This window comes from Cynara cardunculus (assembly GCF_001531365.2).
Source record: "Cynara cardunculus var. scolymus isolate 2C chromosome LG 15, CcrdV1, whole genome shotgun sequence".
Classification (NCBI taxonomy): Eukaryota; Viridiplantae; Streptophyta; class Magnoliopsida; order Asterales; family Asteraceae; genus Cynara; species Cynara cardunculus.
Window position 1 is genome coordinate 7,265,922 of NC_037542.1, and position 16,243 is coordinate 7,282,164.

The 16,243-nt window shown below is 33.9% G+C and overlaps 1 protein-coding gene across 1 annotated transcript in view; it reads left to right on the plus strand.

Annotated features, from left to right (window-relative positions):
• LOC112527253 (probable Xaa-Pro aminopeptidase P) overlaps nt 1–9,884 on the plus strand; it is a 28,480-nt gene extending 18,596 nt beyond the window's left edge. Inside the window, exons 8-13 of the mRNA XM_025137758.1 lie at nt 2,645–2,835; nt 6,425–6,533; nt 6,645–6,799; nt 7,775–7,867; nt 8,692–8,772; nt 9,632–9,884. Of these exons, the coding sequence (XP_024993526.1) occupies nt 2,645–2,835; nt 6,425–6,533; nt 6,645–6,799; nt 7,775–7,867; nt 8,692–8,772; nt 9,632–9,703 (701 nt within the window). The 3' untranslated portion in view covers nt 9,704–9,884. The remainder of the gene's footprint in view (nt 1–2,644; nt 2,836–6,424; nt 6,534–6,644; nt 6,800–7,774; nt 7,868–8,691; nt 8,773–9,631) is intronic.
• Nucleotides 9,885–16,243: the final 6,359 nt, after the last annotated feature.

The following is a 16,243-nucleotide window of genomic DNA, read 5'->3' on the forward strand; positions in this document are numbered from 1 at the left end:
CCCCACCCTACCTTACCCTACTCTAACCCATCATTAACCACCATCCTACCACTGTAGTCATCACAACTATCACATTGCCATCTATTGCCCCACTCTGGCTTCAAACCCACTGCCTCGCCCCACCCCTGCCTGCCCGCAACAATCCCCACCTGTGGAGCAGGGTAGGGCAGAAGTGGTGGGGGAAGGGCGGGTGATAGTTGTGACGACGACATTAGTGACATGGTGGCTGGTAGGGTGTGTGGCGGGGCGATGGATGGGATAGTCCATACAAAGATGATTGTTCCAATTCTATTGAGAGATTTCATTCCAATTCCTACCAACCAAACACATGGTCAAATTCCATCAAATTCTATTCCAATTCCTTGAAAATCAAATTCCTTTGATGGGTTCCAATTCCATCAAATTCCATTCTGTGAACCAAACACCCCCTAAGGGTTAGGTTTCCTCTATGGTGATTACACCGGGTGCTAGCCCAAAGCCCCTAGATCTATATATGTTTTACAGAAAAGAAAATATTTCTTTTCTATACTTTATCTAATAGCTAAATCTAAAAGATTTAATCAACTAAAATTGATTTAGCCTATCAACTTATTTATATTGTCTGAATTATAGATAAACTATAATACAAAATAAGGATTAGTTATTATCTTTAACATATATATATATATATATGCACATATATATATACAAACACACACACATATATATATATATATAATTATCTTAAAATTTAATATAATTATACACGTTTACAGATTACACCTTGTAATTATCATAATTACACTTTAACACATATTTATTATCCTCCAAGAATAATTATTTCAATGATTGAACATGATTTAACTAGGGTTTCTACTAATGGAGGCAAATGTATTCTTTGTGTGTAACCCTATACGTTTACATACTCCTTGACAGTATTTTTCGTGGGACAAGTGTCATGGCCATGTAATAACTTGCATTATTTTAATTTCTTTTTAATGTTATACTATTGTCCTGATTTTTTTTCTTTTGTAATCCTTAATTGTTATCTTTTGGTGGGAGTGGGGGGATAGCAAGTCTATAGGGAAATTAGTTAGTTCCTTTTGCATACTCGCCACCCGGTCACTTGGTAAACTTTGCATGAAGGGTTTACATTGAAGTGATTTACATAGGGAAGTGTCAGGTTGAACTTGAGTGGGTGGAAGCTCGAGAGGTTTACATTTAAGTGATTTAGAGTCTTATTCATTTTTTATATGAAGGGTGTTTTAGACTTGAAATCACATTCTTCAAAGAAAGCATATCACTTTATGGTAGAAGCAATTGTTTACAAGATTCACCGTCTTACTGGATGTAATTGTTTATATCCTTGCAAGTTTATATTGGTTACTTGTGTCTTGTTTCTAAGTTTGAGTCCACACCCAAGTTGTTAGTCTAGAGGTTTAAGTGCGACTTTTATGGTCCAATTTCTTTGGAATCGATCAATCAAACAACACCTTATATTTTTATCTTATTTTTTCATTATAGTCTATATAGAATAAATTATTCACTACTTTGTTTCTTTTTTATTTAGTTCTATAGTTGAATGGTGGGATAACTTTAGAGATGAAGTGCCACAACTAAAATCATTTGCAACATGAATTCGAAGTCTATTTGTATGACATCAGCATGTTAACGTAATTGAAGTACATTCAATCAAGTGCACACGAAGAGAAATAATGACCTAAGCATAGATAAGATGAATAGTTTGATGTACATTATATACATCAAGAACTTGAAGCACAATTATCTCAAGAAAAGGTCTCTAAAAGAGGAAGATGATCATTTGATTATTGAAAATGTGTCTTCTAGTGATGAATGGATAACCAAACCAAATGATGATGAAGATTACAATGATAGAGCAACTGAAGTTGGCCGGGCAAGTAAGGGATGAAGGCGAAAGTTTAGCATCAAGAAAGAGGAAAGAAAATCAAGTGAATTTAGACGAGGAAGATGAATTTGGGGAGGCGATGACAGTTCTTATGGAGATGATGGTCAAGCTATGAAATTTGATTACTTCCCCAAAAATGATGACATTTGTAGATTTATAATTTATATTTTTGAAGACTTGTAACTAGTAATTTTAATAGTTTGATATGGAATTATCTGTTATGAGTTTTATGATCTGTAAACCTTTTTTTATTGTTGATGCACGCCTTGAAGCATATGTCTTGTGGTATGTTTTCCTCTTTTAAAATCTTGGTGTGTGGTTATGATTTATGAAGCTGCTGACAGACAAGTGTCGTGCCAATCGGCCACCAGCAGTAGCTTTTTGCTGTCAGATGCACAACATTAAGGGGTTAGGCCTTTATTTTCAAATTTTATGCTATAGTGCCATGTAGAGATAAGGGTACAAGTGTTTCTTTTATGAGGGAGAAAACTGTTTGAGTACAGTATATCTAGTGGACTCGTGGACCTAAAACAATAATAAAGAAAAACCTAGGCAACAAAAAAATAAAGGTAACTAACATAATCATAGTGGAAAGCCTAGTATACTAACAGTAAATGTTTGAGTCGTGAACTTATGGTCTGCCTATTCATATGTTTGGACTCTTTAATTTGATTTCTTTAGATTTCCAATATCTTGTTAAAACCTTTATAAACAAAACGTACTATTGTGAACTCACAGGTTCTGGTGCAAATGGTGCTATTATACATTATAGAGCAGAACCAGATAGCTGTAGCATTGTGGATGCACATAAACTCTTTCTACTAGACAGTGGGGCTCAGTATCTTGACGGGACAACTGATGTAACCCGGACAGTACATTTTGGTGAACCTTCTGAACGACAAAAAGAATGCTTCACCCGAGTTCTTCAGGTGCTAATTTTTGTTGTCCTTTCATGTCTATTTTTTTATTCTAAGAGTCCCAGAAAAGAGTTCAGATCTGATTGGAAGTTCATCCCAGTTCTTCTAGAATTAAATTTGATCCATTTTTGTTTTTAAAATTTATTATTATTGCCTTTTTGCATGAATGGAACTGTTTTTTGAACAAAATCTAACATTACGATGACCTATTTGAAGCTCAAAATCAAATATGGTGTTCTTTTTACATGAGATGGTGTGGATCTTTTTTTTTTTTTTCCTTTTTTAGTTCGTATATATCATGAGATATAAATTAAAGTACATCTAATTAGAGGGATAATTTACTTTTAGTAAGTTTACAGTTGACCTGTTTGTTTTTGATATGTTAATACTGAATGCATTAATAACTTTCATTCTGCTGCCGCTCTGGTTTTCTATAATGCGGAATGTTGTTTTTGGAAGATAGTGTTGGTGTGAAAGCTGCCACCCTTCCTTCTGTAATACTATAGGCTACTTGAAGATCATCTACAACGTAAACAGCAAAGTATCACCTAGAAGAATATGTTATACTCATTAAACTCCATCTTCTCCACCATTCTTACTCTTCTTTAGTAACTCAAAACAAGAAGATAAATTGTCTGCCTTTTCTTTTAAACATAAATAAGGGGATGAATTGGATTTCTTAGATTATAACTAAGACAAGGAAAATATAAGAGTGCATTGTTCAAAGAGCCAATAGATGAGAACCATAGACTCATGTGCATGTGTTTATATTCACATGAATACAATTCTTTGATTGCATAAAAGAACTCTTCAGCATGAATGTGGGCTAAATCAACAAACTCCAAAAGTATAACTGAAATTACCAAATGACTGAAGGAATTCATCATTGAAACTAAAGAGTTTTCTGGCTTTTCGAGAGGCCAAAGCTCTCCTAAAAAAACACTCTTAGGGCCTGTTTACCAAAATTTCCCTTAAGTTCTGTATGGATAAATTTGTCTGTCTAGATAAATTTGTCTGTCTAGATAAAAGTTTATTGTYGTTTACTWTTTTAYCTGAATCAATCGTCTAAATGACAATAATGACCAATCTACCCCTCAAACTCAAACCAAAAATCTGCTGTTCATCAAACCAAAAATCCAAAACCGATTTGATCAAAAAAGATGCTCGATGGGGGCCTGTCTTATGGAACCCAGATGATGATTTCCCAAAATCTGTTGGATCAATATAGTAAAGTAGAAAATCTGTTGGAGAAGACGATTTGCTCCAACCAGACATGAAATCTCCGGGGAAGATAATGGGCTCCCAAAATCTGTTGAAGAAGCCGATGGGCTCCAACCAGGCATGAAAACTCTAGGGAAGACGATGGGCTCCAACCTGTTGGAGAAGACGATGGCTCCCAAAAGCTGTTGGAGAAGACGATGGCTCCCAAAAGCTCCGGGGAAGACGGTGAGACTCGAACCAGTCCCAGACCAGAAATCGCCGGAGAAGACGATGAGAGTCCCTCCCGTCGAACAGGAAAACGTTCCCTGAAGTTGGAAACTCTACCTCTTTTGCATCGATCTAGTTCTCTCTCACACTCCATTCGTTGCTCTCTATCTCTCGTCTAGGGTTGTGAAATGAAAGAGGGGGTGGGATTGAAAGGGGAGGCGTGGGATGAGGGGTATAATTGTCAATATTTTGGCTTAATGGGGACAACACACCCCTTCCCTACTGTGCGAATAAGCCAACATATTTATCATTAAGCCGCAAGTAAACATCCATATATGGCTGTGCGAATAAGCCAAAACAACCATTAAGCTGATTAAGTCAAAAGTAAACACCCCCTTACTATTTTTCTCGATGCCTCCCTCACTCCGCCACACCCTCTTTTTATTAACAGACATAACAAACTTGGTGGAAAAAAAAAATACTAAAACTACCCATTCTAGAATATATATCTTACTAATGGGCATGGGCATGGGCTTGGATCAGTGCATAATAGAATGTTACATTTACCTGAATTAGCTTCTAACTTTCCAGGCCTTATTAGGGTCAAGTCTTTGAGCTCCACAGTAGCGGTTGTGTTTGTTTGAATGATAACAATTATAAAAGCTTAATAAATCATCTTGTTAGTATGAACATGCTAAATATTTTATATTGACATTCTGAAACACGACTTACAAGTTAGGTGCAGGAAGGATCTCAATCTTGTACATGTAAGCAATCAGGGTTTTATATATTGAGGCATGCAGCATAAAAGCAAAACAATAGGTAATGTAGGGAAAAATCTAGAAGAGACTTTGCAAAAATAATCAAGGAGAGGAAAAGCACAAAAGAGGTGATGAGAGAAAGAGAAGGTACCAAGAACTCTACTGAACTTGTTATTCAATCCACCGCACTTTATGGAATTACATCCCTATGCGTAGTAGAGATGAGGCTAATGTAATGATAATGTTCTTCAAAGAGAAGGCAGAAGGGAGGGGGATTTGAACTCATGACCTCCAAGTAGAGATGAGGCTAATGTAATGATAATGTTTCAACTTTTAAGCATACACCCGAGTCCCTGAGATTAGAAAGTATGGTATTGGAAAAATCAATTAGATTTCATGCCTGGGATATTAACGACTGTTATATTTTATTTTAAAAATAAGAAAAGGGTTAACATGTGGTGCTTGTTGATCTATGGAAGATATGTTATAGAGTGGCAAGGGAAGTTATTTGTAGTCAACTCTTAAGTAAAAGAACGTAAATACTAGTAAGATTTGGAACCAAAAATGTACAATAATGGCGTATTTTGCATGACTGCAGAATTGCTGTGTTTTCCTTATTACAGAAAGTGTCAACATAAAATATTATCTTGTCTGATTAGTGTTAGAATATAAATATTGTATTTATTTGTTTAGGCCAAGTTAGCCCGTGGACCCTCTCTTTCCTAGGTTTCTTGTCTATATATGTCCTTATACCCTTTCGTTGTAATACACAAGTTGAAGCAATAATATAGTCTCTGATTACAATTAGGTAATGAGTGAGCTGCCAAATAAGAATATTGAGATGAATGGGTTGCCATATAAAATTGGATAGGAATGGAAAACTAAAGGTTGGGGAGGCAGCCCTGCTTGAGATGGTATGGTCATCTTCATTGTTGACCTAGGATGCCCTTTGCGAAGGGAGGCTTATACCATGTGGTCTTTAGGGAAGGCTAATAATATGGAAAGCAATTAAGAGAGATTTGAATGAATGAAGTATATGGAAGGACATAGAAGGATGCTACATTTCTATGAACAGGGCAATGGGATTGTACATTCTCCTAAAAGTTTCCGATGGTTTTTATTTTAGTGTACCTCAAATAGTTTTAGTTAAAAGGCTTCTGTATATGCTGTGTGACATGAAATATCGTATGCTCTGGCCGAATACTAATACTGGGATCCCGTTATAATGCAAGAACTTCCAATCAGCTGAAGTTACTGTATCAACAGTTATTTACTTTTGTTAGGTGTGATGTTTGGCTGTATGCAGTAGCATACTTTTGTTGCAGATGGAGATAATCTCTACTACAATCCATTTGTTCAGCATTATACAGATTATGGGTTTCAAGCTAAATATGTATACAAAAAAATTGCAGGGCCATATAGCTCTCGATCAAGCAGTGTTTCCAGAAAATACCCCAGGTTTTGTGCTGGATGCATTTGCGCGTTCTTCCCTTTGGAAGGTTGGACTTGATTACCGGCATGGTAATTTCTTCTACACTATACTTATTTTATGTATAGAGTTATTTTCTTTTCCACATGATGTAATCAAATGCATGTAATGTTTATTAATTGATTTTCTCTTCAATGGATAAGGAACCGGGCATGGGGTAGGAGCTGCACTGAATGTTCATGAAGGTCCACAAAGTATAAGCTTCCGATTTGGCAATATGACTCCCATGCTCAAAGGCATGATTGTCAGCAATGAACCAGGCTATTATGAGGACCATGCCTTTGGTATTCGAATTGAGGTATTTGCACCTGTTTGGGACTGTATGGGAAAGCTATTCCAAAAAAATGTTTTTTTTTTTTGCATACATGAGTTCAACCCTAAATATATTCATCATCTATATGTATTTTTTTAAATTTATTTGCCTGCTCCCAGAGATGGTAATTTTGTATAAATATACAAGAATGTTATTCTTTTTGGGTAAAGCTCTATTGATGTTGAGTAAGTACCTTGGTTTTTATTGAAGTGTTCTATTTGGGAACCGTTGTGTTAAATATTGTGTTTGCTGTTTAAACTACTTCAGAACAACCATAACTTGACTCCGTTCAATTATCACTTAGAAGCAATGATTCACTTAGCTGCAGTTGTTGTGGATCTCACACTTTTTTTTACCATACAGTCCAAGAAATGGTTCTTTTCCTTTTCAAGCTAAACTTCTTGTTGTTTAAAGTACAACTAGAATTGTTCTGTTGGCACAAACTTTTAGACACCACCTGAAGGAAAAGGTAGCAGTTAAAAGGTATAATGAGATTCTATTCTATTCAGGTCAGTGGGAACAGACATGTTTCCACCCTTCTCAGCTCTTACATACTTGGTTTAAGAAAACGATGAATTTCATGAGGTGGCGAACCAACAGAAAAATAATTGAAACCATCTTGTAGATAGCTGAGAGAGAAAATCTGACTATGAAGTGTTTTACTCTAGCAGAAGAATCTAACGGCCCTAATTGTGTAGTTGCTATCATATTTCAGTTGTTTGTTCTACTAGTCAAATATCTAAAGTGCATGCAGAATTTCATTGCTGCTTCTGTAGACTGATTATCATAGGCAATGCCATTTTGGCATGACTGGATGAACTCTTAGTCTTATCTTTGTTTTCAAATGCAACTACTGTAGTAGTTATCTTATTATCCATTGTAGCTTATGTTTAAGAGTAACAAAAAATTAATGTATGCATTTTTAATAGATTGTAGTAATGCTTTTGGTATGTCATGCAGAATCTTTTATTCGTCAAAGAGATTGATACTCCTAATCATTTTGGAGGAATTACATATATTGGATTCGAGAAGCTTACTTTTGTCCCTATACAGGTATGCTAACTTATATTTCGTAGCTTGTGTAAATCGTGTAGTTCTCAAATGATTTTGACAGCATATTGTAGAGTTCTTTGCTGTGCTTAAGAAAATAAGTTTATGATCAACTTTGCATGACACTGTGCGCTTGACATGATTTATTAAGATTTCAAGCATCATATGCAAATGACAACATGGTCTTGGTCCAGAAAGTGGTTATAACTTTGTAAAAGAAACTCGTTTGTTAGTTAGGAAAAACACTATCTTATATGTACAAACTAGGACGCAAAATTATTCATCCTAAGACCTCATTTCTCCATGGTCTTTCCTCCAACTCTATTGAAGTAATCATTGTGAAAAGTTAACATGGATAGTAATTAGTAACATACGAAAAGGACGAGCTGTCATCATGAATACCTTTGTTAGGATGATTGTGGTGGCTTGAAGTTATCTAAAGATTGTAGGGAATATATGTAATTTGGTAAACGGATGGTGAGCTTTGGAGCAACCTTGCTTAAAGAATGCCCAAGTGTGATAGGAAGAAATAGGTGCTTATGATAAATTAAAACAAAAAAGGAAATAGTTGCTTAAGCTGGAGGCAGTCTCTCCACTCTCCAGAAGGATTTGCTGTTTCAAAAACATTTTTGCATGCTTAACTCCAAAAACATTTTTGCGGCATTTGCTGTTCACAGTGTATCACATCAAGCCCAAGTAACAAATTTTGTCTTCCTTTTCTCTCTTCTTGTTCCTGGATAGGCATATGCTAGAGATTAGTTCTTAAACTTTTCATGTGATTTTTGTGATTTAGTTCAATTCATACTAATGCCAGTTTCATCTTGTAGACTAAATTGGTTGACTTAAGCTTGCTCTCTGCTGCTGAGATTGATTGGCTCAATGATTACCATTCACAAGTTTGGGAGAAGGTAAATATCCATATAATATCTGTCATTTATAAAATAAAAATTAATGATAATGATGACAACATTATTGCTACTTTTGCTATCATTATCAATACTATAGTCTGTATTTTGTTCTGCTGAGAGGACTTATGGTGAGGTAGAATTAACCGTTATTTTTGTTTCAACTTCTAACATGAGATAACAAATATACGACATTACTTGAAATGATGAACAATCCGAAGATTCTACTCCTTTGGTGGCCACATTGTTTGACTTTTAGGACATTCTTTGACCGTATCAAAAGTCTAAAGTACCGTTGAAGACATTATGGTGAAAGTACAATTGGATTTTTAGTCATGCTCGTGGAAGCATTGGCTTGTTTAACCCAACTCGTACCAAAATTTGGGATCATGTGAGATTAGCCTGTTTTTGTGAGACCCATGAGACCATGTTTTAACATTTGAAACTTCACAGTAAAACACTGTGAAGCTAACCTTCAGAGTGTTTTTGCTGTGAAGGTTCGGATTTTTTTACCTTCACAATGTTTTGCTGTGAAGTTTCAAGTGTAAAAATGTGGTCTCACAATTATGGCAACGTTTATTTATGTTTTTACATTAAACATGAAATATTGAATACTTGGTATATTGAAACCAATAAACAATATTTTACTCGTCCCATAACTGTGATTTTTGAGTGCCCACATGGTTTTACAGAATATATGATCCAAATGGGCCTCTGATAAAGATGTTGAACAATGGCAAAAAGATTCTACCACTTGTACTTGGAGTAGTTTGATTCTAGTTTTTGCTATTTGTTTGCATATTTACTTAGTTTGATTCTAGTTTTTGCTATTTGTTTGGATATTTATTTTGATTTCATACAGGTTTCATCATTGGTGGACGGGTCTGCACGTGAGTGGCTTTGGAATAACACACGTCCAGTTGCAAAACCATGATCCGTTGTGCTGTTGCCTTTCTACGTGGGTATACAATAAGGGTTGTGTCGTATGTCATCTGTATATAGAACATGGTACTTGTGAACCCTTCATGGTCGTTGTGGACTTGCTATGCAAGATTCTGTGTACAAATACAAATTCAGTCGATAATCAAAACAGATTTATTCTACTTGTTTGCTCACACTCTTGCATAGGTCGGAGGTAAGGTATTCATGGAAACAACCAAACGACTTATTGGGGGTACACTTTCTGGTGGGATTTGTTGGGTTAATTTAGTTCGGTTGGTTATTGATAGTCAGCCGGATGGAGTATTTCAACAATGACTAGACCAAACCAAACGAACTTGACCGCTGTGCTGGTATATCAGCTGGAGGCATAACATGCTCTGTTTATTACTAACTATTTCAAATGATATTTTTATTAACATAACCTTTTGACAAGTCTAGTGGTGGCATATGTCAAAAGGTTACGGATTTAAAAGATGTTAGAAGGTTGTTCAACCAACAGAACCGACTTGGTTATTTCGTCTTTGGACGGGACCGGTCCTTTGTTATTATATTTTGTTTCTTTTATCAAGTTATGAAACACTTGATAAAAGTTACTTGAAGCACATTTTAAGATCCTAAATGGGTGGGTGAGCCCTCTGATCCAAACTAGGACTAGTTACATTTTTGACAGGATTGGTTATGACCATTCAAATGAGAATCAACACATACCTTTATATGTATCTGTTGTGGAAATAAGAGTTTTGAGGAGAATGGTAAAACCATTTTTGAGATTTTGGATTACTTGATTATGGATCTGACATTTAAAAAATTGCAAACCTGCAACTGACAGATGACAAAAAGCATAGACCTTCATCTTCATCTTACCTCACTTTTGTCACCTGCACGAACTTTTATGTATCTTTAAGCACCTTCACATTAACATGAATAAATTAGTTAAAATTTTAGCAATGATTATAAAAACAGGTAAATAAAAGTTATATTTTCATGTTTTCACAAAAAAAAAAATCATTTTTGCTAGAACCCAACCTTGATGCATCAGTACGTATATTCATTTTCACAGTTTTCTTCCAAGTATTTATGGCTCTCATTTGAAACTCCTCTATAACCAACACATCTCTTTCATATATGGTATTTTATATGATCATTTAAGGATGTTAAAATTAACTGGTTGGGACCAACATAAATTTTATAAATAAAAAAGTGTCGTGCCATTTGCACATTGGTCGACAGATTAGGTCTTGATGCCTAGTTATATTTGTCCACCTCAGTGACATATCTTGAATTGGGGTCCGATTAAAGAAGCTAGACTGTAAGGGCAAACTTAGTTAAGAGCATATAATGGCACGTGCCACTACTTCATGGCTCCGCTATGATAGAAGAGACATTACGTTTCTGATAGATGTCATCGTATTGTTTCGTTGGATGCCCTTGAATTTTTGAAACTACAGTAATACATGTTCATCATGATGGTTAACATGTTGCTCCTTTGTCTAAAGGGCGTAGGTTTGAGTCCTGTATGTCTTACTTTTTAGATTAAATTATGTGTTATTTTTATAGCTTTTGTCTTCTAAAAAAAGTTTGAAGACAAGACTTTTGCAAGAACACAGTTTCTTTTTTAAGCAATGACAAATGACCAACTAATATATTTGTAACAATTTTATGAAAGATTTCTACAGTTTTTTTTCTTCTTATAGTTAAATAGTGTATTTGAAACCTTTCTAGGTTCGTCTCAGCAAGACCAGTTACGTGATGGAATCTTTTGACCAAGAACAATTACAGTCGGTTAGGAGATCGGTCTAACCAATCCAACTTGATCTAACCTTAAGGTTTCACTGGTTTGTAAATTAGACAAACCGATGAGAATAGGGTTGGTTATGGTTAGGCCCGTCTCGGATCGAAGTAACCTATCAAACTAGACAAAATTATTCTCTACTAAAAAAATCCTATTATTAATACATAAATAAACATTATAATATATATATATATATATATATATATATATTATAATAGACTAGTATATTATATATAGATACAAAAAAAATCTTGTGAAATTATATATATCAGTAGTGGGTTGGGTTGGGTTGAATTGAGCTAGGCTAACCCAATTTCAACCCTCCTAATCGGCGGTTTAACAGGTTGGGTTTAAGTAAGTTGTTAGCAGATAGGGTTAAACGAGTTGAACGGTTTGACGGTTTTTTTTACACCCTTGGGGCAAAACACATTATTTAAAATTCAAAATTTCATGTTAATGATGCACTGATACCTGATTTAATATAACTAATGGATAGAAATAATCAAATACTGAAAAACATGTTTTATATTTGAACGTATATAACCAACCGATAAATATAATCAAATATATGATGATCACCTCATTTTATATTTAAATTATTCAAATATAATTAATTTTTTAACCAAACAAATTATATAAAAAAATAAATATTTTATTCCATTTAATAATATACTCATATTGATGTATATAGGAAGAGGTTTATAAAAAGTGGTAAATATTTGAAAAATAAAAAGTGATCATAACTCTTCATCCGGGTAAGATTGTTTAAGAATTGCAAATTTGATTGGTTAAAGATTGCGGCTTGGACTGGTTAAACAAAAAATAGAGGGATGGTTTTATAACTTTTACAAATAAGCGACAAACAAGAGCATATGTGAATCAGTTAATTAGTTCATACGCAAATTAGTTAATTAGTTCATATGTGAATCAGTTAAATAGTTCATATGTGAATTATACGGGTTCACATATGACCATATAATTTATATGTGAATCACACGAGTTCACATATAAAATTGTTTTGCCGTCTATTTATAAAAGTTACGAAATCACCCATTTTTCTTGCGCATATCATGCAGGGAATTATCCGGTGCTTCATAGTTAAAGCCGCAAATCTTGACCATATGAAGGGCTAGTATCACTTTTCTACTTCTCAAATACTTATCACTTCTCAAATGAATCTATGGCATGTATATATATATATATATATATATATATATATATATATATATATCTTTCAATCTTTCACCCGGTTTTCAAATTTTCAATCACAAGTATATTAATACAACATTTTTATTATATTATACAACTTAATCACATACATACAACTTATCAGTACATTTGGACTTTTATAGTCATAACTAACTCATTAACATGTTTACATATATAATAAACGTTAATAGGTTTTATGGAGCTGCATAAAACTGATTTGTGCCCTAATTTATTTATTAAAACGGTAAAATACTCCATAAAATCTGATAAAAGACTGACGCTCATTTAAAACCATACAAATTAATAATATAAAATCAAAAGGGACGAAATAAAGATGTATTAGTTGCATTGCACATTACACTTCTAATTTAATAAAATAAGTTATCATTCTAAAACATTATATAATTTACAAAACGTGATTGATTAACTGTTACGATAACTTTAAAGAGGACTAATTTTCATGATAAAATAGTTTCTAAAACAAATCCAAGATTTAACTGGTCTTTTATATATACACAAAAACATTTAGCGGTCGATTTTTATGATAATAACATCTAAAAAAAATATTAACACATTTCAAAATTTGTTTGAGCTTGTACTCCAAAAGTCAAACCTTGAAATGTCTCTAAGGGATTTGAACCAATAATCAGTAGGAACCAAACTCAAGATTTTATCAGTTGAGCTACCACTCGGGATTGATACACTACTAAAAAATCTGGTTTTTCCGACGGCAAAATCCGTCGGAAAAACAACTTTCCGACAGAATCTGTATTTTCTGACGAAAAGATCCGCCAGAAATCCTTTTTCATTGTAACTGAAGTACTTGATGTATTCGTGTGGATGGTTTGTGATATCGTCTTTCTTCACCATGTTCCAAAATTATGATGTGAATGCAATTATGGTTTTTGATTGTTCACTGTTTTGTTCTTATCTCAACCACTTTCAAAATATGATGGTTTCAACATGTTTCTTAACTTTAATGAGTGTCGATTAGGAATATTATATAATTAATTAACATTTACAAAAGATTAGCTCATCGAAAAAGAGTACAATGAGATACAATGGATATATACGAGCTTCATCTACACTTGTTTTGATAGATGCTTCACGATTATCAGTTGACTTCGATAAACATGAATGATATCTATAAATCGAGGACAGATAGGTGGTCAACCCAACAAATAAACGGACGCTTTTAACCCCTGTTGAAAAGAAGATGAAGAAAAATCAGGTTCAGAAAACAATAGAAGTTACGTCTTGGATATGTAGTGCTTTATGATGTTTAAGTGATGGGCATGTAAGTTACGATAACATATCGTTGTTGTTGAGCTAAGATGGATAAACTTGATGTTCACGAGATTGAAAAATGTTATTTAAACGAAAGGAAAACCAATAAAAAAATGACCAAAGTGCCCTTTTGATGGGTCATGAAATAAAATAAACGACTATCATTAAGACAAACAAAGTACATCGTTTAAGGATAAAATTATAATAACAGACCACAACAACGAAAACGATAATTTTATATTATTTGAAAACTAAGAAATCTTTTTCATATCAATAACTTGTGGGTTAAGTCCAAAATTAACCTAAAGATTTTTTTATGTCTTTTTATATAATTTAAACTATAAACATGACCACAACTAATTATAAAATAAGAAATATATATATATATATATATATATATATATATATATATATTGTGGTGGAGGTTCAAATGAGAACACCTCCATTTTACGAGAATGCGAGAACACCCTTATCACATGTGATAATACTCGTGAGGGACCTGTTGTGCGGACGACGTGTTCTACGACTTAGGCCGCACCAAAGGTTGTCTGCTTCTATGATTTAGCATCACATGTAATGGTCTTGATGGATTATGATATCATATCAACAACAAACAAATGTTCAGTAAACGGCCCCTAAGTTCAAGCAAATGTCGGCCTAATCTATCAACAATAGTTATAGTAATTCTGATAAACATTGTTGTTTTGACATAACATTCATGTTTTAGCACACGTGGTCAATATATCGGCACATCATCAACTAGAAAAGAAGCAAAACGTTGGGGCAAACTCTTCTTTAGAGTCAAGGTCGTTGTTTGTGATATAAATTTTATACCGTCGTTTTGTGTTTGTGTATTCTATATGAAATCATGTATATGTGTTACTAGTATTGTTTCATTTCTATGGTATATAATGTTTTATATTAATCATTTTTTTTGTATTGTGAATTCTTATTTCTGTCATGTATGGTGTAACGTCCTCGAAATTTAAAGTCTTTAACTCAGCCTTTTGTAACTCTTTTAAATCTAGAATACAATGGCTATATTTTGCAAGAATCATTTGTGCATGCTTAGGTGTCGAGAAATGACAAAAACATGCAAAAATGGTCCTCCCGCGACCTGGCATGCAACCTAAGTCGAGCTCTTAGTCGCGTGGAATGTTGTTAGTCGAACATTGGGTTAGGCAGCTTGGGCCGTGGCTTTGGGGGCTGCTTACCAAATTTTTTATTAAGTCATGTATGGATAAATTGTCTGTCTGAATAAATGGGTGTTGTTGTTTACTTTTTTTTATCTGAACCAACAGCTGAATAACATAAATGACCGATTTACCCCCCAATATTAATTATTTGAACATCAAAACAAAAAATCATAAAGATGTTGACGATAGGGTGTCTCATTTGAGAAGGAGGCGATGGTTTAAATAAGGGGTAGGGGTGTCATTTTTGTGGCTGAATAAGGACAACACATCATTTCTAAATGATGCGATTAAGCCATGTTCTGTGCGAATAAGCCGTAAGTAAACAATCCAAATAAATTGTGTGAATAAGCCAGATAGACCAATAAGCCTAATTAAGCCACAAATAAACAGCCCCTTAGTGACATCCAAAGTTGCTCGAGGAGTTGGTCCTGAAATAACTTTTATCTTATACTATTTGATCCAAAAAGATCCATCAAACAGAAAGGTTACATTTACAATACACGCTTAAAAATAAAATAATTAYATTTTCATCACCGTTGGTCCTGAAATGTAATGACTTACACATGATGTGTTTGTAGAAATGGACTTGAATACAAACATWATTTTTTTTATTCTGTTAATTCCATACTTTGTATTAAAACAAGACTTACAAATTCATTGCGGAATCTAGGAAGGTAAGACTTGATTTTAAATAATATGATTAGTGACAAATTTGCTAACAACTAAGTAGGGGTGCTCAAAACCTCGATCAATCTGATCAACCCAACCCAAAACAACCCAATATCTAATCGAGTTGTAAATTTTTTAAACCATATGTATTGGGTTGATATTGAGTTAATTTTATTTGAACCTAACCCAACCCGATGAGCTCGATATCCTTTTATGTCTTGGATTTAGTATGATTGTTGCGTCTCTATTAATATGTACATTAGACAATTACACCATCACATACCCTTCACACACACACACACACACACACACATATATATATATATATATATATATATAATAGAGGGATGCTAAAGGGAAAACCCCTAAAAAATGAAAA